This window comes from Rhinolophus sinicus, chromosome 14 (genome assembly GCF_057876585.1).
Source record: "Rhinolophus sinicus isolate RSI-liver-muscle chromosome 14, RSI-T2T, whole genome shotgun sequence".
Taxonomy (NCBI): domain Eukaryota; kingdom Metazoa; phylum Chordata; class Mammalia; order Chiroptera; family Rhinolophidae; genus Rhinolophus; species Rhinolophus sinicus.
Window position 1 is genome coordinate 158,553,397 of NC_142514.1, and position 23,549 is coordinate 158,576,945.

At 34.0% G+C, this 23,549-nt stretch overlaps 1 protein-coding gene and 1 non-coding gene across 7 annotated transcripts in view; one reads left to right on the forward strand and one right to left on the reverse strand.

The window, feature by feature from the left end:
- Nucleotides 1–23,549, forward strand: part of LUZP2 (leucine zipper protein 2) — a 463,398-nt gene that overhangs the window by 345,445 nt on the left and 94,404 nt on the right. For all 6 annotated transcript variants that reach the window (XM_074336147.2, XM_074336145.2, XM_019742592.3 and 3 more), the window contains 2 exons: nt 10,634–10,696; nt 12,316–12,378. In XM_074336147.2, the coding sequence (XP_074192248.2) occupies nt 10,634–10,696; nt 12,316–12,378 (126 nt within the window). The remainder of the gene's footprint in view (nt 1–10,633; nt 10,697–12,315; nt 12,379–23,549) is intronic.
- On the reverse strand, nt 1,501–1,635 carry LOC141572544 (small nucleolar RNA SNORA70). Its single transcript, XR_012497869.2, has one exon. It is a non-coding gene; the product is annotated as a small nucleolar RNA SNORA70 (small nucleolar RNA).

Sequence of the window (23,549 nt, forward strand, 5' to 3'; positions counted from 1 at the left end):
TTAACCCATAACATGCTGGATCTTATGGGAACATTATGTTTTTCATATACCTGCTTATTATTTTTTGACAAAGGCCTTTCATTTAAAACCTCTCCAGTCAAACATATCCTCATTTAAAAAATATGACAGCTTTTTTTTTCTTTTTTATTAATCAGACCCAAAATGGAGTCCAGCATTAAGGAACATTACGACACAGCTGTGGATATAAAAGAAATATCTAATTTGAGGATTATCAGGATGTAAACAGTGAAATCCATCCCTTACACATTTTTCTATGACAGACATTCAGTTTTTAGTTTATATCCAGAACAAATTTTGTTATGTTCATACTCTGTGAAGAACATTTATCTGACATTGAGGAACGAAAATGCAAAAAAAAAAAAAAAAAAAAAAATCCACAGTCTTTGACCTAAAAAAAAAATAACATAACTGCAGCCCAAGACATGAGCATAAGCAAATATGAAGGTAGAATGAAACTTAAAGGATGGGCTCTTATTAGAAAATATATTTATGGAGAAATATGTAAAGGATTAGAACTTGAAGAATATATCCAAATTGGTTGCAAAGAAGAAGACAATCTGGTTTTGACATAACAAAAATTGTGTGTTATTATTAGTAATAATCATTACTATAAATGATAAACTTAGTCACCTACTATGTGCAACATATTTGCTTAATGCTTTACTTATTTTTACTTTATTTCAATGCTCACACAAATCTATAGAGTAGGTACTCTTCCTATTGCCATTTAAAAATTTTGGACACCTAGGCAGAGTGGTTAAATTACTTGGGAAAATCAACTAGCTAGCAAGTCATACAAGGTATGTTTAGCAGGTAGAGGCAATCACACAATTACTAGGCAAGTACTGATGAAAAATAAATAAAATTAAAACAAATATAATAAATAATAAATAAAGCCTCCATTGCAAAACAAATTTGCATATGCAAATTCAAAACCACATAAGAAACCTAGAACAAGAAACAGTAAATAAAATCAGCAAATAGAGTTAAGTATAGATAATACTAATTTTTATGGAAGAGTTTGACAAACATTTCATTTATTTATTTTTTAAGATGGACAGGAAGTAGGATTTATTGTTGGGCATGAGTAAAAAGAGTGTGGTGCTGAAGTCCTCATGAGACCAAGGGCCACCATTTGTCCAGGGGGTTCACAGTTAATGATATAGTTGACCCCACAGCCATCAAGGATGAGCTGCTGCCAGTTACCATGTCTTCAGATCCAGCTGTATTAAACTTGGTAAAGCGCTACTTCTTCTTCATGGATCTTAATGGCAGCCAGGGAACTTGAACTTGGTCGTATGTGGGGCCTCAGTCACATGCCTCTTGTCCTGCAACTTGGTGCATATGGACTGATGACTTGGCCAATGGGAACTCTGCCCACTGCCCTACTTGTGCAGACTTTCAAACTGCATCCCATATACTTGTTTGGAGCCTAGACTATGGAGAGCATGAGGTCAGACATGAATGGGCTCTGGAAAGGGCTATCTCTAAGGTTCTTTAGGGTAACCAGTATCTGCAGCAGGCTGCATGCACTAACAAGGAGGGTGCTGTTCACAGCAATTACACACGAGGCCACCACAAGGAAGAGAGCATGGTCAGATTCACTGGCTGTAGACACAAAAATATTAAAATAATTGTTTTGGGTAACTTCAAGAGATAAATGCAAGATAATGAAAGATATCAATTATTTGTAAAACTGTTAAGAGGGAAAACAAAGTAAGAGGTATATATAAAAAAATAACAATTATAAAGCTTGGAAAGAAAAAGTATGTATTTATAGCCATTGGAATAATTTAAAATAAAAATAATTTAAAATAAAGCTATTCTAGAGAAAAAAATAAAATAAAAACTCTTATCTGGACAAGTGTCTGAAGAGAAAAATAATGACTCATAGCATAATTTGATAAATTAGAATTCCAGAAAAATAAATTAGGTGTGTGTGTGTGTGTGTGCATGTGTGTGTGTGTATGTATGTGTAGTTAGAGACATGGATAAAAGATGGAGTATATAATAGTTGTCTAATAGGAGTTCTTAGAAAAAAGGGAAGGAACAAATAATTTTTTTCTGAATATATATTTTATCATGAACCATTCATATGCATTGAGCAACGTATATACATTGTGACAGAATGGGAAGAGTTAAGAATGCTCCAAGATTTTTAGCATGAATAGTCAGAAAGATGATATTGTCCTTCACTGAGAAGGAGATAACTGAAGGTGAACGAGCCTTGGGGAAAGGATGACAGTAATTTGGGATACCTTATATTTGAAATGACTATGTATGATAGACAGGTTAGCAGTTAGAGGTGAGACAGGTGTATCCGGGAGATATAAATTTGGCAATCATTGTCAGAGATAGTATTTAAAGACATGATTGTGAACGAGATCATTGAGGTAGTGAGGGTAAAGAGAGAAAATGTCCAAGTTCTCAGCCATGAGTTACTCCAGAGTTGAGATGTCTGAGAAGCAATGGGGACTGACAAAAGGCCTCTGTCTGCCTAATCTGCTAATTAAACATATATGAGGTCAGACAATTAAGTTCACAAACTCACCCTAGAAAAAGTGCTACGTACCTCATTGCTGAATATCACTCAGTCACCTTCAAACTACTTCCCTTGGGAAGAGATGCACTGATGCCAGCACCTAGTCCACCCTTCAAAGCAATTTTGGAACTCTTTCTGAAATGGCCATCAGAATTGTTGTCGTAATATACTTGATGTCCTGCCTGTCATCAAAATATCTTCCTTTTAATATTTCCTTTTTCTTCGGGTAAAGAAAGAAGTTATTGGGGGCCAGATCAGGTGAGTAGGGAGGGTGTTCCAATACAGTCATTTGTTTACTGGCTCAAAACTCCCTCATAGGCAGTGCCTTGTGAGTTGGTGCATTGTCGTGATGCAAGAGCCATGAATTGTTGGCGAAAAGTTCAGGTCGTTTTTGTCTAACTTTTTCACGCAGCCTTTTCAGCCAGTTGGTACAAATTCATGATGAGTAATCCTCTGATAGCAAAAAAGGTTAACAACATCATTGCAATAAGTTTGCAAACTTAATCATCATCAGAACTTGTATTTCATCAAACAGTATTCAGATATATTACTGAATTTGAATCCCAATATTCTCTCTACTTTATCTTTCTAAAGAGTAAATCTGATCATGTGACTTTCATGCCAAACATTCAATGCCCTGGCTTCAGCTGCACACAGGTCCCTGTCTGGCCATCCCCAACTCTCCTCTCCAGTCTCATCCCTCAACTTTTTCACCAGTATCTTACGCATGATTAATTGAACACCTTGTAGTTCTAGTGCGTAGTCCTCTCTCTCTCATCATTTCCTATTATGTGGCTGACTCTTTTACAACTCTAAAGACAGCTCAGGGTCACTTCTTGAGTAGATGCCTCTCCAGAGCCTGTGAGTGCTACTGTCAACCTCTTTCATGGATTGTGAGCTCCTTGAAGAGAGGGACTGTTTAGCCCTACTACTAGTATAAGAAGGTCTTTAGAAACGTTGACAAAAATATTAATACCTTTTTCATAAAGTTATTTCTGGAGTGAATGGCATCACAGATGGCCACATTTTTAACCCATCTGAATGAAAGCTCTGTGATAAGGAAAGAGAGTTATTGATAATAGTAAAAGCATGTTTTATTTCCAAGAGAACTGTCTATTTTAAAGGAAGAACAAATAAGACATAGAGGGAAATACCATTGAGTGCAATGATTTCCACAATAAATGTCTCTTTGTTTGTAAAGGAAATTACAGAACTCATTAGCTAGAAGCTTATCTGCTATCTTGAAAAATAATAATATATATAAATGGTAATATGGAAACCCTAAACCTTCTCAGAGTACTGTCCTAACTGTCAAAGAAAAATATATTACTCTTCTTTATTTTTTTACAAAATGAAGTGAATTTTATTGGAATGATAATAGCTAATACTTAGTGAGCGCTTACTCTGTGGCAGTCACTATTATAAATGTTTTGTTTGTATCATCTCGTTTAATACATACAACCACCCAATTAAGTTGGTCATGATAGTTTCCTCATTATGGATGAGAAAACAAGCACCAGATATTATGAGATATATCCAAAATCACTGAACTTATATAAAAAAGAAGTGTGATTCAACTACAATTGCTCTATCCCAAGAACCAGCCTCTGTGCTGTATTATCTCCATACTGTTTGAAAAGTGATCTTGTAGGTATGAGATGAGCGTAACCAACACAGAATATCTAGTTAATTTAGTCAGAGAATTGGAATGTATTACAATAACATCTGAGCTGACATGAGAAAAAAGTCATCATCTCATGGCCCTTATGTGCCTTCTCCATGATGAGACAATAGTCCTGAAGGTGCGAAACATCTGAGAGATGACCTAGATATTCTACATTATTTCACATATGTTGACACTGAGTGTCTAGGGTTTACGTAATTTGCATTAGATATTATAGGTAGTTTGGTGCTAAGCTAAGAATGAAACTCTCATGAAGCAATCAAATTTTCTAATGAATTAGAGCCAAGTTCAATATCCCATTCTCTTCCTGATACAACCTCAGTGAGGAAATCTTTAAGCACTTGTAAAACTTTTGTTACACCTGCAACCAATTTAGAATTCAAGTTGGCAAGTCCAATACTCTACTAGGACATCTGCTATCACTTGGATGATTGCATGGCTGTCTGGTGGTTTTATTTAAATATTTATAGAATGATCCTATAGCTCATGCCTATTCAATTTTAAATCTTCCTGTAAAAATATAAATTGTTATTAAAGTAGCAATTAGTCTACATATAGGTTAAATCATAGCATTATATTTAAATAAGCTGATAGGTTGGAAAAAATTAATGAAAATATGTGGTTTCAACTACGTATCTTATTGCTAGCTGTATTATATTTTCCTTTAAATCTAAAGAGGGTATCTTTAAGCCATTTTTTTTACTAAAATTATTTCAGTTGTTTATAGCTCTTCATTTATGTTATGACATAGATAGGTGGCTGATTCCCTTTGGCCTTTTTCTCCATTATCAATTTGAAACTATTTCATACACAATTTATCTCCCTCCCTTTTGAAATTCTACTTTTTTCTTCTATGTGTTTTAGAATAAATGAAAAGGCCATATATACACTTCTTATTTTCCCTGGTTTCCATACAGCTAAGCTTTTTCAAATGGAAGAAAATAATTTCTTCCCTTTATTGACTTTTTCATCTCTTATTTTAAAACAAGAACTTTGGAAATTTAATGAATCATCAGTTGTAAAGTGGATCGTCAGACTTAAGAACTTTCTTGGGGTAGAGGGAAACATAAATACTACATGAGAGCTGCATAATGCTGCTGTAGACTATATATCCTAATTTCAGAAACATTAAAAAGTGAAAAAAACCTGCCATCTAAAAATTGATGAAATAAACACTCACGGTTTAGGTCTCAGTCCTGTATGCCATCCCTTTCCTGAGGTGTTCTCAATAAAGAACTCTCAGGGAATTTGTAAAATATCATATAATTTGCCAATATTTTAGAAACAAAGTATTTATATCACATATGCCCCCAGAATTCTATTGCTTTCCTTAATACAGGATACACAATTTCCAATTTAAGAAGATTTATTTCAAAAGGTATGTCCATTTTTCAGGTACTTTAAAAACACATTTAAATTGAAGCAAATGTAGTTCTCAAGCAGTCATAAAAAGTGGTTCCTGCACAATCAGTTTTAGAAAGTTCTAAAATAGGAGATGCTTCCCATAGCGAGACAACAATCTCTAGTTTTAGTTTGAATACTATTGCAGGTGTTTTTACTTTAGGTTCACATTTCATTGCAGTTAGAAGACATTAACACATATTTTCAGCTGCTTAACAGCAGTGGTATATTTTATGTAATTCCAGAAAATAATGTGATAAACACATTTACATAATTTGTTATATTTGACAATCCTAAGTGGTCCCAGATTCTGACTTTCACCATAAAATTAATCAAGACCTCATCATTCAACCTTGTAATTAAGCACAGTGATTTACAGTCCCTCATTTAGTTGTCACAATATCTCTATTCTTGTCTTATAATCATGGATACTTCCTCCTACTTTGTTCCTGCATATTTTCTGAGTCTTATTCGCAAGGCTTTCTCTTTATTCTACATAGAATCTTCACAATAAATGCATGCTTTTATTGTTTTAACCAATACTGGTGTCTATTACTTGCAAACAAAAATCCCAACTAATACCTAATTTCATTTGAAAGCACTACTAAAATGGAAACTCACAGTACTTTTGGAATTTTTGCATATATAGAGAGCATGATTATAGAGATATATTAGATTTATATCTCTGTTTTGTAGCCCAGAATATTTATTGGGTTTGAGAACCACATAAATTATACTGAAAATATAATGTTTTAAGTTCCCAAGCACAAATCAAAACTAGATAAAGCAGACCTATTATTTAAGAAATATGTTTTCTGCAACAATAAGATTTGAGTTTTATATCAACAAAGGAAAATATTCAATAACATTTTTAGGCAGGGCTGAGACATATACAAGCTGGATTCTCAAGAAGGTTGTAAGGGCATTTGTTTGAACTTACCCCGGATTTATACACCATCCAATTAGGAGGAATTCCCTAAGTAGATAATGAGAAAGATCTGCCTTTCATTTACAGAATGCAAAATACATGGATATGTTCTCTACCCACATCCTCATAAGTTATGGCATTAGCATTATGTATAGGCTTGGTTACTTGGATGTTTTTTTCCTACTCTGAATCTTAAGGAAATGAAAGAATTATCTGACTACGTAAGCTAGGTGGACAAAAAGATTTAAGTAGAGTGTGAAGAGAGCAGAGGACTGCTGCTAGAAGCATGTAACTGAAAATCCCGGTAAGTTAGCTTCACACAAAGCTATTTGAAAGGAAAAGAGGGACCAAACACATGACCAGGATTCAGTATCTTCTCTCTCCATACTCAGAGTTTCTTTTCTATTTTCTTTTTCTGTGTTAGATCTATTATCAGATAAGTTCTGACTTAGTGATGAACCTCGGCACCTGTTCCTCAATAATTCTTGAAAATAAAAGATTTATATTTGGGTCTCACCAGTAATGAGTTGTTGATTTACCAAATCTGGACTAATCCTCTGATTGACTGGGTTGGAATTATCCTTTCCTTTGACACAGTGGGTAGAGTTAATGTCACACAAAACCTCATGAGATTAGCATGGAAACACTTCTCATAAGAAAAATCAGAGTGTGGTTATTAGAAGAAGGGATCGTAGAAGCATGATAGGTGAAAAGAACAGACATTTAAACATTTGGTAACTCTTTTAGTCTACTTTTCATTATAACCCCTCAAGTGAGGCACCATCATAATTGGATCCTGGCATTTTGGGTATAACTCTTTGTGGAAGTTGTTATCTTAGATCTTATAAAAGTATCATTAGGTCTGATACAAGTGAGATTCATTATTTATATGGTGGATGAAAGGACATAGTCTGATTACAGAACTGTAAAAACTATGATCTTAACACCTACATGATATCAAGCCTTAATTTTTTTCTGGAATAAAAGAGGAAGCACAAGTGGAAAGGTTGACTCAGTGAATTGTCTGGGAATCAGTATTCCCTTTTTAGTGCTCTGTGCCATTCACTCTTCTGAAGAACATGCCATATAAGATCAATCTCAGTATTGGCCTTGGTAACTCTCCTTTGTGTCCTACAATTGGCCCCATTGTGTGTGATTATAATTAATTACCCACAAATCTGGATATATTTCAAAATAGTGAAATACTGTAATTCTAAGCTCTGGGAATGACATTTAACTTAATGGAAACATATTGCTTTACAGAGTTTCCCAGAATTAACAACTGCCAGAGCAGACTGCAGACACACAATATGATCACTGTTCATTTTTGGGTGGCCATAAAGATATCCACCTTGAGGAGTGGCAAGCCTCCCCAGTGCCAATCAAAGGACATTGACCAAGTCTGTATTAAACATTTCCAGTAAAATAATATTTTATTTTTTTTTAATTTTTTTTTTTATTAAATTTATTGGGGTGACAATTGTTAGTAAAGTTACATAGATTTCAGGTGTACAATTCTGTATTACATCATCTATAAATCCCATTGTGTGTTCATCACCCAGAGTCAGTTCTCCTTCCATCACCATATATTCGATCCCCCTTACCCTCATCTCCCACCCCCAACCCCCCGCCCCCCTTACCCTCTGGCAACCACTCAATTATTGTCTGTGTCTATGAGTTTCTGTTTCTCATTTGTTTGTCTTGTTCTTTTGTTGTTTTTGGTTTATATACCACAAATCAGTGAAATCACATGGTTCTCTGCTTTTTCTGTCTGACTTGTTTCGCTTATTTTAATCACTGCTCCATCTCTCACCCTAGAATTGAACAAAACAAACAAAAGGCAAGAAAGAAAGAAAAAAAGTTTTAAGTGAAGAGGCAAATTTTAAGTAGTATAGACTGCATGCATCAGATTTTAAATATATTAATTTCATTACCATTTCTAACAAAGTTACTCAAGTGTGGAGACTTTGTGTTGGCATATAAATATTCATACCAGAAATACTTTACTCAATATTTATTTACTTATTTATGCATTTAAATTTTATTTTTTAGATATTTTAACTTTTTATTTTGCAATAATTTTTGATATAGAAAAGAGCATGGTAGATTAATACAGGATATTCTCATGTACCTTTACCCCAAATTTTAAATTAACGTCATACAGAGTGATAATGCAATTGTTGAACCAATAAATTACCATTAATACAATGCTATTAAACAAAATATAGACCTTATTTGAATTTCACCACTTTCCACTAAAACATGATAGCCATAAAAAAAAAAAATCTAAGTGAATATCAAATCTCTAGAAATAGGCACAATATCTCTATGCTCAAAAACAATAGAAGAAATCAAAAAGGGAAAAAATGGACCATTTCATTTGGAAAAAAAATAAGATTGTATATGTCAAAAATGTCATAAATAGATATGAACAGAAGGAAAACTAGGGAATTTTTTCACCTACAATCTGAGCAACACTGTGAATTAAAAACAATATGCATCCCTGTTATTGTAGTTAGAAGCTTTTAAATATAAAAATAATGCATAATATTAAAATCTCTTTAAAAACCCTAATCTTATATGATGCATACAATTATTTTCAAAAAGACATTACTTGAGTGAATCAAGATAAGTCTTTATATTTGTAAAACTTTTTATGATATTGAAATCCTAAATGCGCTTTTTAGAATTTCAGCTCTTAGCTAAAGAGGAAAACAGAGCAAAGGGTTATTTCAAATGGAGGGAGCAGTACCTCCTCTTTGCATGACAGAAAAATAAAATAGGAAATAATGTTCAAAGTCAGGTGACAATTGTGAGTGAAGAACTCTTAAATTTGATGTATTCATTCATCCAGTCGTCCATTCACTCTACATAAATGTTGTCGGTTTGCTCATGACACTCATCAAATTGACTGTCTTCAGAGTCATTATGTATGAGGTATACTTTACCATTACACCATTTCTGTAGAGACAGTACGAAGTCTACATCCTGTGAGTTTTACAAAGTTTGCTGTTCTCCTTTAGCCTGCCTTTCTGAAAGGAGTTTCGGTACTCTGTTACTGAAGTGAAGACAGAAAAGCCTGAGTGTAATGAGACAAACATAATTGAACAGCTATAAGGGTTTAGATTCAGATGGCTAAGAATATGTGGTTTTCATGTAAGAGCAACAAACATTTGTCTAAGAGTCTAGGTAAGTATAAGAAGTTCGAAGGTTAACAGATCTCTCTACTCAGACCCAGCAGAGAGAGCACATTTATGAGGCCTGGAGAAAGAAATAGCTTCTGAGCATCAACAAGCCCTTTGAGAGCAATGCACAGGCATCAGGAATATAAGAGGACTCTAAAACTACAGTCTTCTTTTGGGGGGGGGCATGGGGGAATATTGAGGAACAGTGTGTCTTTCCAGGACACATCAGCTCCAAGTTGTTGTACTTTTATCCAGTTGTGGAGGGCGTAGCTCAGATCCAAGTCCAGTTGCCATTTTCAATCTTAGTTGCAGGGGGCGCAGCCCACCATCCCATGCCGGAATTGAACTGGCAACCTTGTTAAGAGCTCACGCCCTAACCAACTGAGCCAGCCAGCCACCTTAAAACTACAGTCTTTAAAGAGAATGCAGACTCTGATGAGTCTATGTCTACATTATACTAGGTTTCCAAGGTGACCAGCATCCAAGTGAGAGTAGAAATAAATGCTTGCTATATAGAGGGGTACTTTCACAAATTAACATCAATTGCAGAATTGAAAACACAATTATTTTTTAAATAACATATATAATATAAAATAGAAGCTAAATGTAAGGCCAAATGAAGTCCCATATTTTTTAATGAATGTTTTAATGCTAATACATCACAATTTTAATTGAATAAAAGAAGCATTTTTTTACATTGCAGATTCTACTTAGTTTATACAAATTCATTATATATCATATCATAAAGAACTTATTCATGAACAAAACATAGAGAAATGCAATGCTGCGAACATATTTGAGGAAATTCTTACTATTTTATCACTTCTAGCAATGTTTCGTTCCTCAGAATAAAACTATGTTTCGTTCCTCAGAATAAAAGCTTGAAAAACAAACTCTTGTCTGGAAACAAGCTGTGTGGCATCCGTGCAGAAGAGGTGAGTAAATTTTCTCTTCTAGTTTCAACTGGATAGAAATATTATGTGTCAGTTTTTTCTTTTTCGAAAAATGAGAGATCTGGTGACTTTTTTCTCCTTCTAACATAATCATACAAAAATTGATGTCTTAGTAATGAAATCAAGTCATGAAGAAAAATTTGAAATATATTCTGTGCATTCATTTTAAGTATGCATTAAAAATGAACACCCAAAGTGGCTAAAATAAGTCCTTTCTGGACTCGTAAAAGATAAGAGCATAGGTTATATGGAATAATAGAAGTGAAGTTAGACAAATCATGCATACTACATACACTAGTACTCTCTTATTGTAAAATAGCAAGAGGAAACTTTGGGGGTGATGGAATAATTCTATATCTTGTCTATGTTCTATATCTATATATATTGATCAAACCCATGAAACTGTATACTTAAATGGGATTAGCTGTATGTAAATTATATCTCAATAAAATTCATTTTTGATGTTAGCTGATCATAGTATATAATAAACACAATATACTCATGGTACTATCATCTCCTAGTAAACTCTATCAATGCAAAGTCCTGCCTAATAAATAAAGTCCTCTTTTATTTCTGAAATTTTGTAATTTTCCAAGCATGTGTTAAATGTATATATGCCTTCTACTGAAACAACTGCAAACGTACTGTGATTCAGTTTCCTATTATGTTCAGAATATTTCTAACCCCTCAAGGTAGTAAAGTTTGCAAAGTAGGAGACTGTGTTATGATGGTGCTGTAATTCCTAAATCATTATCCAGTGTTGGAAGCACCGTCAATTAGAGTATAAAATTGAAAGTGTCAATGACATACCCCTGCAAGGTTCTAATATTAGAAACAGTTTCTCACACACATCCTTATCGTGAACCACCTGCATTTTGTGATCTATTGAATCTGGAAGCTGATAAGAGAGAAGGAAAATAAAGCAAAATGAAAAGAAATGAGAAAAGAAGGAAAGAAGGAAGGAGACAAGGAGATAAGGGAAGGTGGTAATGAGAGGGAGAGAGGAAAAGGGAGTGAGTGAGTGAGAGAGACAGAGAGAGAGAGAGATCTGGTGTCTCTAATTTGTTTACATTTACCAGTTAATAGACCTGTGGGTTGTTATTTAACTATTATGAATATATACATACTATAAACTTTCATGTATATCTTATAATTTATTTCGGTCAAATACCTAGAAAGATTTTGCTGTATAACGCAGTATGTGTATGTTTAGTTTTATATGAAACCGCCAAACTGTTTCCCAAAGTGACTGTATTATTTTACATCCCCACTCAATTATAGTATCAATTATCATTATTTTCATGTAACTCTGACAATATATTTGTTTGTGTTCTACTTCTACTACTGAGGAATCAGAACTGATAATTGCAGATGCAGAAAGACAAGTGACTGAAGTATCAAGTTAGAATATTTGAAATTGGTTCTGCTCTGGAAAAATGTGAATACATGATTGTCATCTGTGTTTTAAGAGAACATATTTCAGTGTGGTAGCCAAACATGTCTGCAAAATTCATTTGTGTGCAGTCTGAAAGAATTTTAATCTTCAAGTGTGAAAAATATAAATGAAATTAAGGCACTAATCCATGTTTCTGCTCTTGCAGTCAAAAAAAATCCAAGCCCAGCTGAAGGAGCTTCGCTATGGGAAGAAGGATTTATTATTTAAGGTGAGCCTCTTTTTCCCTTCCCCTTCCAATAAGTACACTATCTAAAATATAATTTAGCTTGAATTTCCTGATTTTCATGAGAAATAGAGTTCTATTTGACTGCATTTAAGATGCTTTCATTTTCTTGCCTACTTAATTAACGGATATAAATGCAGATATGGTTTCCTGGGTACAGTCTTAATCAAAGGCAAGCATTATTACAAAGTATTTAAAGCCCCTTTGTAACCTTCAATTACTTTGGTTCAATGCTGAGGAATATTGTCTTTTGGAATATTTATATTAAGGAAAATATATGTTGAGCAAGTTTGCAGAGATGAAGTCTATTGGTGACCTATGTATGTTCTTAACTTCCAGTGATCCTCCATGAATCTCTTTATTATTAAAAGTCTTCATAGGTAATCATTGTTGATTGATTTTGGTTATCGATAGTTATATTTTTCTTTACAAGTCTGTCAAGTCAAGACCTATGCATAGTTAGACATTTACCACAAACTATGCTGTGGTAGACTGAATAATGGCCCCCCTCCCCCAAATATCCATTTGGTAATCTCTGGAAACTGGTAATGTTATCTTTTGATGGCAAAAGAGACTTTGCAGATTAAATTAAGAATCTTGAAATGGGAAGGTTATCCAAAATTAGCCAGGTGGGTCCTAAATATAATAGCACAAGTTCTGTAAGAGTGAACAAAGAAGGTCCAAATAAGAAGATAAGAAGAAACTTATGTGACCACAGAAGCTGGGGGACGAAAGACAATGTAATGAATACCATGTTTTATTTAACAGTTGGAAAATCTTTCAGTTTTCCAGTGGGAACAATAAGAAATGATTTATCTCATTTCTTTGGCACCTTCGCTTTTAGCAAAGAGTCATGGAAAGGTTTCCCTATTATGTCAACCAATATTTATTAAATACTCATTCCTTATGAGCCACACTTTACCATTTGCTCTTCCATAAATATGCTTCCTGCCATTCCTTTGACCTCATTTATAACAAGACATTACCCAGAACACCAAGGAAACTGTTAATTAATTCTTACCGATCCCTACTTCTCAGCACTCTTCTCACTGTACGTAATAAATAAATAAGATAAAAGTATGAAACAAGGCATTTTCCTGCCTAATCTTTCATACCGAGACTCTTGAGCTCAGTGTATCTTAACCCTTACATTCAGTTTGGTCTTAGCTTTTTGCAGTCATAAACAACAAATAATTGAAATTGGGGGGGAGGGGGATGTGTGTGTTTTCATTTGCAAAGAAATGTCTAGTTTTCTGTGTATTAGTTTAACTTAATAACATCAGATGTATAATAAAGGAAATCAATCTCCCTAGAGCTGATACATTTTAGGTATTAGTATGACAGATGTATGTAAAGATAGAAAATCAAATGAGGATTTTTAAATCTTTTGAGTTTCATTTCTCAAACTGAAGAGTTATAAGAGTTATAGAAAGAAAAGTGAGGAGAAGAAAATGAGGAGATCCAATCATTTTCAGTGGTTTATTTATTTTGTAATATTACAGTTGTTGAATATAGGTTAGTAACATCAGTTTTTGGAAATTAACAAAATGAGGTTTGTTGAAAGTCTTTTTGACTTGAAAATGAGATGCTATTTGTAAGTCTTGTAAGTGACATTATTTCATGCCACTTTAAGAGGAGCATTTATATATGAATAGACCATGAAGTTGCACAAAATAGGATGACTTCAGTGTACACACTCCCCCAAAAAACTGTTTAACAGAAGGGTTTTTAATAAGTAAAATAACAAGAGGTCTAGAAGCATGACAATTTTATAGCTTATCCAGGAGCTAAACAATGTCAACAAGCCCCCAGAGATTTTTATTTATTAATAATTGTTTGTTTTTCCTACTTTCCATGTCACAATCCTCAACTTACTAATTTGTTCTAAGCTTTGATTCCTCATTGTATCATGACAATGAGTAAAAATCTACATGCTGTCTTCATCCAACTGTGTACAAAGTCAGAGAAGAAGGGGGGAGGCACTTGTCCTCAGTGTCACCATTTTTATGAAGGAGAAATTTTTTTAAGAAGTCTTCCCAAACTTAGTCATGTATCCATGCAAATTGTGATCTTAGTGTCTTCAGCTTCTATTGTGAAATATTACTTCTTTTAGATAGAAATTAAAAAGGAAGGGGGTTATTGATGGGGAGGCAACCAACAGTTGCCACTATAGTGTACTCATCCGCTCACCTTGATGGCAGTAAACTTATCTGAGTTGTTTATTACTATAGCAACAGTTTACATTTAGGTCTTGCGTAAACATTTGCTAAATTAATGAGTGGTGAATGAATGAATGCATACATAATGCATACATATATATGTGTGAACATATATGCATGAATAGACATAAATTAGAAACTGATGCACGTAGCCCTAAAGAGTATGTGAGCACAGAAATTCAACCATGCGCCTTTGAAAATGAGCCAACAAAATACCTTCGGTAACATTTTGCTGAACCCTGAGATAAAAAGTAAAAGATTACACTTGCAGTCATTTACCTGATAATCTGTTCAATTTTGAATAGATTTGATGGGTTTTACTAAAGATAGACTTTGAAGGAGCAATGTTTGCTGCTGAAGCACTTAAAAATAATGGTATGTGCTGACAGTTGCAAGACATGTTGACAAATTCAGTGTACTTGTTAATGTTTGGGAACTGGCTTTTGAATTGGGAAGGCTCCCAGCAGCAGTAAATATTCTCTACTAAAAAAGGAAGTGAGGCCCTGCTATTAGTTGCCCAGGACTTGAGTTTGTTTTTCTCCTCCTTGATTGCACTTGGAGCTGATATTCTCTGGAATACCTACTCCATTTTGCTGCTCTCATTTTACTTTTATAAATACACCTCATTTTTTATTCCAAAAGTATCATTTTCTCATTGTGGGCAGATTTCAAAACGTGTCAAAAAGTATAAAGCCAATATAAAACATTAAGAATCCCATCACGAAGAAGAAACACACAATATTTTGAAATATTTCTACCTAGTTCCTTTTGTTCTAGGTATAATCTGCCTTGTCATTAACATATATGGTACTATACTATGTACTATATATGATATACTGATTTTTCACATAATTTTAAAACATAAAGGTATCCTTTAATTATATTTTCTTCAAAATTTAAATGAATAATTTTCTATATGTGCATGCCAAAAGTGATATTTTCCTTATAAATATGTGTACATTCATATGTATATATGTGTATTATCATTTTAGTCTACATTATGATAAAAATGTTTTCTCATTTTTAACTTACAGTTTTTATTGAGCATGTATCTAACTGAAGTAATTCACTAAAATTGCTTAAAAATGTTAAATGTTAAAGATACCTACTACACATTATCCTTTTTAGGAGTTGGATATTTTATAGCTTTATTGATGAATGATTGATAAACATAGCTGTATATATTTAAAGTATGTAACATGGTGATTTGATGTACATATACATTGTGGAGTGATTACCAAGATCAAGATAATTAACATACCCATCACCTCACAAGTTTAGCTCTTATTTTTTTGTGTCTGTGGTGAGAATGATATAGTTCTACTCTCAGCAACTTTGAATTGTGCAATGCCCTATTACTAGCTATAGTCATCATGCTATACATTTGATCCTCAGAACATATTGCTCTTATAAGTGCAGATTTGTATGCTTTGACACCCATCACCCAATTTTCCCTTCTTCCTGACTCTAGCAACCACCATCCTCTGTTTCTATAATTTTTTTGGGGGTGACAGTTGTTTGTATGTGTATTTTAAGATTCCACATATTCTACATAATTGATATGATGCAGTATTTGTCTTTGTTTGGCTTATTTCACTTAGTCTAAAGATCTCCAGTTCCAACCATGTTGTCACAAAGAGCAGAATTTCCTTTTTTTGTCTGAATGATAATTCATTGTGTATACATAAATACCACATTTTCTTTATCCGTTCATCCATTGAAGGACATTTAAATTGATTTCTAACTTCTAATATATTGGCTATTGTGAATAATGCTACAATGTACATGGCAATACAGAGATATCATTGGGATACTGATTTTAATTTCCTCAGATATATACACAGGATTGGTGCTGTTAGATCATATAGTAGTTCTATCTTTAATTCTTTGAGGAACTGACATACTGTTTTCCACAATAGTTGTACCAATTTACATTCACACCAGCAATATATAAGGATTCCCTTTTCTCTGCATCCTTGCCAACATGTGTTATATTTTGTCTTTTGGATAATAGCCATCCTAACAGGTCTGAGACTATATCTCATTGGGGTTTGATTTGCATTTCCCTGAGGGTTAATGAGGTTGAGTACCTTTTCATATACCTATTGACCATTTGTATGTCTTGTTTGGAAAAAAAAAAATATGTTCAGTTCTTTTGCCAATTTTTGAATTGGATTATTTTGTTTGCTTTTCTGCTATTGTGTTGTATGCGTTCTTCATATATTATGGATATTAACACTTTATCAGTTATATGGTTTGAAAATATTTTCTTCCATTTTTGTAGGCTGCTTTTTCAATTTATTGTTTCTTTTCAGATACAGTAGTTCTTTAGTTTGATACTTTTCTGCTGGTTTATTGTACTTTTTATTGCCTGTGTTTTTGTTTCTTATCCAAGAAATCATAGCCAAGAACGGTGTCAAGTATCTTTTTCCCTGTTTTATTCCAGGAATTCTATGGTTTCAGGCCTTACATGTAAATCTTCAATACAGTGTTAGTTAATTTTTGTGAGTGTCATAAGTTTCATTCTTTTGCATCTGTCTGTGCAGTTTTCGCAACACCATTTATTGAAGAGATTATCCTTTCCCCCTTGTCTGTTCTTAGTGTCCTTGTCAAAAATAGGCTACTCGTCGTAGCACATATTGAATATCCCATCTTGCTTTGTCCTCTGGTACTTAAGAACACTTTGTCGATGTCCTAACCTTAGGTCTCAGATGGATAGGCTTTTTTTTTTTTTTTTCGTTCCTAGTATCCATCCTTTTCCCCACATTCCAATATGCTGAGACATTCAATTTGGATGCTTCCATTTGTTTCATGAAAAGAACTATGACATATTAGATCTCCATTGAAGGATGCTGGCTTTGTGATTATCTCTGTTATTTATTGAATAAAATCAAGTTATTAATACCATGTGACATTCAGTGTTTGAAATAAAATGGTGAATTAATTAAATTATTGCTTATGAGTTAATTAGTCTAGTGATAAAATAATGCCTTATGTGCAATATATATATATATATATATATATATATATATATATATATATATATATATATAAACATTTTATACTGACCCAGTACATTATTTTATTTGATCCTTTTAAGATACATATGTGTCCTTTTAAACTCTGCGTGTCTACTCCATTATCTAGTAAATAACGAAAAAATAAGTGAGGCTAGTTGGCTTTTGTATTTTAAGCATGGAAGCAACAAGGCTTAAAAGTTAGGTTAGTTTGGACAGAGTCAATTTTCTTCTGTTTCCTACCACAGAACATTCCTGTATCCTGCAGTTTTCAAAACTGGTGGGATGGATCATAATCCCTATGAGACAGAGAGAAGTTGTAGGATTCACTTCACAATGAGGGTATTGAGGCCTTGAGAAGTTTGACACTTACTCAAGGCCACCAAAATATTTATTTGCAAAGCAAATTTTTAACAGATTGAAAGCATCACTGTTCTACTTACTTCTTTATTTTAAATTGAACATGCTTGTGAGAGTATAATGGATCAAGTCTATTTGACAGGAATGTATAGTTATTCCTTTGGTAACTATTTCTGTAACATATATTTATACCACTGTATCAATATTCTGACAATATTTCTGGCATGTGTGGTGATAGACCAGATGCACCCATTTCTTGTGACACTCAGACATCAAAATGGCACGTGTTCTCATTGGTATTTTTCTCTAAAAACCAGATGTGTTCAACTTGGTGTCTCCACTGTTGTCTACTCTTAAAAACAGGAACATTGCCTCATAAATTTCCACGTATGGATACCAACAAGTGTCAAATTAGTTTCTGATGATTTGAGTCTTCAGTAGGGAATTTTGTGAAGCTGTTGCCTCTTAATTTTTAAACCCTCGTGTAATTTGAGATAATTTCTGTACATCTGTCTCTCATCAACTTACATTTATCTCATTCACATGTTAAACCATTTTTTTTTAATGAATAAAGCATTTTCAATGCCATTCATTTGCTGTGTGTCAATTTACATCCAGTTAAATGAGCTTTGGCCCTAAAAGTGAAGGCACCTTGCCAAATGGTTAGAGGGGTAACTCATTTTACTTTTTTACATGATTCAGTAAACTTCAAGGTTTTCAAAACATTCATTTGTGTCTCAAAATAATTTGATGAATCAGTGAGGGCAGGTAATGTCACTTCTTCATGGATCAGAAAAACAAGACCTAGAGAAGTTAAAAAGACTTTTCTGAAATCATAGAACTGGTAAGTGGCAGAGTATAATTCTCCTCTGTCTTTTGACTTTACTATATAACATTTTCCCCAGTTAAATTCCTACTTTGTATCTTTGAGTGATTTGTAGATTATACTTTTAATAAATATTTTCTAATACATTCAAAGATCTAAAGGGCAAACATACATAGCTGGAAATATAACTTGGTGACTTACAAAAAACACATAATGCATGTTGGTAACTAAATTCAATGCATTTCCTTAAAAACATAAGTGTTTTCAGTTCACACGTAAGATACTTACAGGTTAGAATTGGGATTTATTTGGGACAGAGGTTTCTTTTCTGATTTCCTATACTCTTGTGATCCATCCCACTAGTTTTTAAAATTGTAGGATACGGGTATGTTCTGTGGTAGGATATAGAAGAAAATTAATTGATTCTGTCCAAATTAACCTAACTTTTCAGACTTCTTGCTTCCATGCTTGAAACACAAAAGCCAAATAGCCTCACCTATTTTTTTCATTATTTACCAGATAATGGAGTAGACATGCAGAGTGTAAAAAGACATATATGTGTCTTATCAAAAATCATGACAATTTTAAATTTAATACATGTTAATTTGCTCCAAAAACTTTGGGAATATCCCAAATACTGACAATCACTAAAAGTACAAAACTTTTTTTAAAGAAACCACAATCAGAGTTTAAAAGTGACTGACCTATTGTTGTATAACTTCAATCTGTTTCCTGACTTCCTGTTTATTAATTTGTTCAAGATTATTGATTATGCATTATCCGTCAAGCACTAAGCTGAGCAATTGTTATGTTTTATTTATTTATTTTTCCATTTGACCAACATTCCTGATTCCTTCATGTTTTAGCAAGGGATTTCAAGTCAACGGATGCATTTCAGGAAGATATTGACTCCTCAGATATTTTTCATTATTTTATAGGACACTTGGATAGGAGCTTGTATAATTTATCAGATTATCAAATGGTCTGTAAGCTTCCAAACAATCTTAAAGACTTAAGGACCACTGCTTTCTGTATTGACCCTTACCTTCTACTAGTCTAAGCACTTTTAGGGAATGGTTGGAAATTTTAGGGAATAACAACCAGCTTTCTCTGGTTGTGTTGGGCATACCCTGCTTGTCCCAAGTTTCTGTCTTTTTATTTCTTACTCTATTCACTTATTAAAAAACTGAAGTATATTCTGTAACTTTCAGGGTAATGGTGGTATTACAACTAATTTTTAGAAAATGTTTATAATTTAAAATGTTTTTTAAATATATTTACCATATTTACCACATTTTACCACTAATTCCATATTTGAAAAAAAAATGTTGTGACTTATCACATAGGAAAACAAAACATTTTAAATGGTTTAAGCCAGGTATTGTAAACACGTTTTAAAAAGTAAATATCTTTGTGTGTCCCCAACCCACACTCTGTGTCTATTCCATACCTGTCTAATGGGTCATGGTGCCTTTTCCCACTGAGCTTGGATCTAGCCTCAAAATCATAGTCATTCCAAGATTTGAAACAACTCCTAAAAGTTAGTGACAGCCGGTACTCAAAATAAACCTATTTGCCATCCTGAATGAGCCCTAAATACTTTGTTTGTAGCAAGTCTTCAGTCTCTAGAGGGCTACTCTTGCAAGATTTGCTCACCACTGTCTTATTGTTGTAGTAAATAATAATCATTATATATTTGCAAAGACATTTTGAAGCAGTGGTCTATAAACTAAGGAATGTTAAAGAATAAGATTATTTCACAAGTGGGGATTATTGTGCAGAAAATCAAAATGAAGACAACTAATTTTAGACAGGCACCAGAATATTTCTCCTTGGGCCTCAAAGTGTGGGGGAGACCTTGAATTGCTGACCTTCCTTACCTATTCTTGTCCTATTTATTATGTAGCATGGCTTAGTGTGTCTTGGTTTAGCAAGCCGGACTACCACTGAGAGGGGCCCCCAGTCTTTACTAGGTTCAGCAGACTTTGCACATTTCCTGGCTTGGGGTACATATGGAGCAGTGGCACCATCGTGAGACCTCTGGAGGAAATCACTTTCCTTGTGGGACTTGCCTGGGATACAACCAGTTCAGTTCAGTTGACACAACAGCCGCCAACTCCATTCACTGGTTTCTTTAGGTCCTATATACTTCTATTTTCAGTACATTAAAATATATGTGTGTGTTTCTTTCAATGTGAGACATCTTCAGTTTCTTATGAGCACATGCAAGTTCAACACGTGTTTCTGATCAGAATTCAGATTCTAAAATTACAGATTAGAAATGGTATGAAGTCAAATTTGAGCACCCTAGAAGTACTGCGCAGGAACATACACCATATTCAAGTAGCTTTCATCTCTAATTAAAATGTAGAACAATTGTACTAGTGTCTATTAAACAACAACAACAACAACAACAGCTATATATGTGTGTGTGTGTGTGTATAAAAATGCACAATGAAAATAAAGAACAGTGAAAAAACATACAATGATTTAACTCATTATACAATTTTTTAAAATACGTTGTTTCCATATTCCTTATCTTAATGGTTATGCCAAGTATAATTTCAGAAAACAAGAGCAAGTAGTTTTTTCCTTTAAATACTTATTTTTTGGCAACATATTTAAATATTCCCTTTTGTCACGACAGGAGACATTTCAGAAGCATATTCATGAATTTACTTGATTTATTTCATGCCATTCCACTGCTTTTACTTGGTTAATAGGGTGTTTGTTAACCTATGCATAATGAAAGAGGAAAAACAATTACTTCTGAAGGTAATTGCATAGAAAGCTGATGCAACAGACATTTAGAGGAATTTAGAGGAATTTTAAAAAGGAGAGTTCTCCATAAATTTCATAGTTTACAGTAAGGAATGTACAGCTTGTGAGGGCAAGAGCAGAATCCCTAAGTAGTACACCCTGGGAGTCTTTCACTAGACAACACTAGCTCTTCAATGATTGTCCCTGATATGTCTCTTAAAGAGCGACTGCAGGTATCTCAATCTCTACCATTGTCATTTGGACTTAACCCCATTTGTGAAACAAGTCCAATCAAGCCAAGTCATTACATCAATTTTCAACAACATAGAACCTTCCCATTAGAAGGGTCCTGTAACTCCTTCGATTTTAGTCTCTTGCATGATATTGGCTAATCTCCCTCACAGCATTGCCTCTAATGATAGATGTTCAATGATTAAGGTTTACAGCACTCCAAGACAGGTTTTATCCCTCCTCACAGAATTCTTACTCTTGTAAAATCCCCTTCTCAATCCTGATAATGGTTGATTTTTTTATATGCTATCTGATTCCCAGACATGTCAGATTCCTATCTCTAAACTAATATGTATTTTCCCACATCTTGTTTTAGTTCCTTCTTTATTCTTTGTCTCTATTTTTTTGCCCTTTCTCTTCTCTATGTCCACTCTTCTAAGAGACCTTCAGAAGGAAAATTTGAGTTAATGATGTAATTGTTTTTCAGTCTTAGGAACATTGTGGTGTTAGCCAAGGGTGCAACTTGATTTATTGCTAATGTTGAAATAAACTGGAAGGTGAGGTGGAGTGAACTAGGTGACTGAAATCATTTCAGGGCTCTGAACTCATGCAATTATAGATTCCCTGTTCAATTCTAGCTGTTTTAACAATAATACCCTCAATGAGGATGTTCTGCTTGGAGTTTCATACATTTCATCATGTGTAAGGGGCATCTGTGTATCTTGTTAAAAGGATTGGCGGGTTCAGTAGGTCTTGGAGAGTCTGCCTTTCAAACAAGGTCCAAAAGAGTGCTGACTATGATGAACTATGGGCCACACTTTAAATTGCAAGACCCAAGGCATTTAATTCATCTGATGTGAAAGGGTTTGGTTATTTTCTTAAATTTGAAATTCTGTGAACACTAGTGTAGTAGTAAGAACCAGCATTTGAAATCGGATGATCTGAGTTCCCTTCCATCCCTTTCACTTAACTTACTACTATTGCATTTGCATATGGACCTCTGAAAGAGGGTATTTGCATTTATTATTTAACATCCTTTTTTCCGTCTTACCGCAGCTGACATTTTGCAAGAGGCATAAGAAATAAAAAATTGGATGACAAATTGCCCTGCCTTCAGTCTAGTTAGGAAGACAGGCTAATTTATAATTAATTTTAATACAACACGGCAAGTGTTTTATAAGCACTTCATCTAACACTGTTGGGGCAGGGGTCAGTGAGGGGAGGGTCAAAGATCAGTAAGGCTATTACTACATTGCGACAAGTGGCATTAGATTAAACCTTGGAGGCATTGCACCAAAGCCTGCACTTGGTAGTTACTCAGTAAATACTTGTAGAAAGGACAGGAAGAGAAAGAAGGAAAGAGTCACTGCATAAGTGAAAAATGCTGTCTTCACTGAGAAAACATCCTAGCCAAAGGTAGGGTGTTTTGAACATGCATGGCTATTTAAAAAATTGTCATAGGAACTTGCTGAAATGCATGGTATATGTGAAAAGAGAAGAGATTAGGAAGACAGGATGGTGCCACTCTTGAGAAACATTAATGGTGATGCTAATAATTGTTGGAGAAATGTACCAATAGTTTTATAAATAATGCTTCTCTTTGTTTGTGGGGGAAAGTTTCAAGCTCCTGCTGGTGTACATGTGGAAATCAGCTTTCCCTCTCTGAAGTATCCCCCTCCATGGTTCCTGGGTGGATTATCTTTCCAGCCAGTGAGCGCATGCTGGCAACAACTTGACACCGTG